Below are 2,701 nucleotides of genomic sequence, written 5' to 3'. Positions count from 1 at the left end.
GGCCCTGGAATATCTGTTTATCCAATTACATATGCACCTGCTCTGATTGGAAGTTACCCAAGAGACAGGGATTTATCTTAATATCCTCTATTCTCAACACCAACGCAATGCTTGACACAGAGTTATGATCAACACATTTTGTTGGGTGAACGAATGAACATAATGCAAAGAAAAATAATCAGTTTTCATGAATTGGAGACACTAATCATTAAGGGAATGACAGAACAGCCTAAGTATTTACATCTGAAGCCCCAAACGGTTAATATCATAAATATCTGGCATAGCTGGGGAAAATCAAGGCAAATTTTTTACTTTCTACAGATCAATTTCCTGTAAAAATTACCAGTAATGGTTACACCCATTTGATAGTTATAACGGGGAGAAAAAAAGTTTTCACTATTTATAACTCTTGCATTTTTCAAACCTGAAAATAAAAATCACATTTGAGCGTTAAATGATCTGGAAAGTGTGGGATTTACAGAAGGCTTCATATATAACTCCATGTTAGTCCAACCCAGGCGACCCGACTCATCCCCCTGCAGCACACGCTCTTCAGGGAGACTGGCCCGCTTGCTGCGGTTCTCCGTGTCCTCACTGTGAGGATAACCCTGCTATACAGACGGAAGCTCCTGGTGCCTGTAATACAGTATGTGGCTCCACCCTTGTCTATAGCTCATTGGTCTAGGCAGGTATATATCTGATATATGTTAGGACGATCTGAATCTTTATCCTGGGAATTCAAAATCTGTAAGTATAGGAAACATTGCTGAAGCTAAGTTATGGTAATGGCAGTATCCTAGAGAAAGTTCAACCCACCCAAACCCCCTACCACTGAGCTGCAGATCTTCCCTAGGGTCTATTGTTTCTGGAACTTCTTTGCCAGCTTTTCCACCAATTTCCTAAGAGTTCTTAGTATTCTTCCAACCAGTCCCTGGTTTTTACTTAAGTAGCCAGCGTCAGTGGCTGTTACTTGCAACTACACCATCCCAGACGGTGGCCTTTCAATCACTTACTCCGGACTATCAGCCTGGTGAAGGCCGAGGTGAAGAGGTTTCCTCCTATGTACCTGGCCGAGTACACTCCAGCATCCTGGGGCTGAGCATGAGGCAGGTATACTTCTAAAATATCAGGCACTTCATGCCGGGGCACAGAATGGATGAAGGAACCTGGTAAGAGAGAAGAGTGGAAAACAACATGTCACACCCAAACATTCCTGGTTCCTTGTCTAGCCCCTTCACTTAATCCCAGCTTTGAATGACCTGATGGATGTGGGAGAAAAATGGAAAGACTGAACTATTCAATGCTCTCCCAATAGTCGAGAAAGGCATGGTGATAGAGCAGACAGGTTAGCCTATGAGATCTGCCACCAAACACATGAAGATGGGGGTAGGCTAAGATCATATTTTCTACAGGGAGAGGTGAACACAGGGAGGCAGACAATGCTGGGTGGGAAATGTCAGGTAACCCTGTCAACTAACCAGTGAGATGCCCCGAATCACCACTCTAATCTATCCTATCCACCCACAGAATTCAGAATGGTCCCCTTCAGTATTCTAGCTGGATCAGACAACTGCCATCAGGTGGTGCCAAACCATAACTAGGACCTAGACAGATTTGGATTATACAGTTGGACCTCCAGAACGGCTGACAATTGGCTTCCCAGATTCACTGTGGTCGTTTCCTTAACCTTGTAATGAAACAGCCTCACAATGAAACAACCTCACAATCAAATACCTCACATTTAACATGAATTTGGGACCCCACTTATCACATTATGATGGAGTTTTATTGTATATACATACACCATGTATATTCATGAACTCATGTATACATGAAGGGTCTACAAAAGTTCATGGAAAGATCTGCGTTATCTTTTGATTCATTTTTCCATGAACCTTTTGAAGTACACTTGCATATCCATATATATATGAATCCCTACTTTAATTTACTTGATTAAGTAACCAAACATATTGTCTAAGGGGGCTTCGGTGACAGACAGCATTTGACGGGCTGTATCATGGCAGCTTTACTTCAACCCCCTGCCTTAGACTGCAATAGGATAACGGTCCAGTATGTCATGTGCCATCTGACGTCTCTCACCGTGGTTCTGGAGAGGAAGCAAAGCACAGACTCACCGTTTTTGTAAATCACCGCATCTTCTTCTTTAATCAACACCTTTCTGAAAGATATGTTCACTTTTTCTCCTCTGTCCACGGTCACAGTTAAAGAAGCTGGCAGGAAGGAAGCTTTTAAAAGGAAGAGAGAAAACGAATACCAAAAATGAGGCTGCACATTTTCTCCAGGAGCAACTGAATTTTGAGCTTCAGAAGAGGCTGGCACTTGCCAGGAGTCAGCTCGTTTTTATGATATGAAAAGCGGTGGTGGCTAACGGGCTTTAACCTTTCTTAAGGTTATATACCTTTTAAGAATCTGATGAAAGGAATGGCCACTTCCTCTGTAAAAATGTGAATATATGCACACAATATGCACATGCACAATTTTTCCGTGCAACGGTGGGGAAGTGAGGATGTTGTGATTAGCACCTATTATCAAACTAAGTCCTGATAGTAACTATAACCTGTATTAACTATGAATCTGCCATCATTCTCCAATCCCTAGCAAGTTTCCTCAAAGTGGAAAAGCATATGAGTTTCCCAAAGTAGAAAAGAAAAGAGCATTTGCCAACTGGCTTTTCCCTTTG

General features: G+C 42.3%; 1 protein-coding gene across 1 annotated transcript in view; it reads right to left on the bottom strand.

Annotated features, from left to right (window-relative positions):
- The window catches only part of TEK (TEK tyrosine kinase, endothelial), a 71,496-nt gene that overhangs the window by 56,729 nt on the left and 12,066 nt on the right, over positions 1 to 2,701 (bottom strand). Inside the window, exons 2-3 of the mRNA XM_008569905.1 lie at positions 2,136 to 2,246; positions 1,014 to 1,166 (exon numbers count right to left, since the gene is read on the bottom strand). Coding sequence (XP_008568127.1) covers positions 1,014 to 1,166; positions 2,136 to 2,246 — 264 coding nt within the window. The remainder of the gene's footprint in view (positions 1 to 1,013; positions 1,167 to 2,135; positions 2,247 to 2,701) is intronic.

This window comes from Galeopterus variegatus, unplaced genomic scaffold (assembly GCF_000696425.1).
Source record: "Galeopterus variegatus unplaced genomic scaffold, G_variegatus-3.0.2 Scaffold543, whole genome shotgun sequence".
Classification (NCBI taxonomy): Eukaryota; Metazoa; Chordata; class Mammalia; order Dermoptera; family Cynocephalidae; genus Galeopterus; species Galeopterus variegatus.
This window is presented reverse-complemented; position numbering and strand designations above follow the sequence as displayed.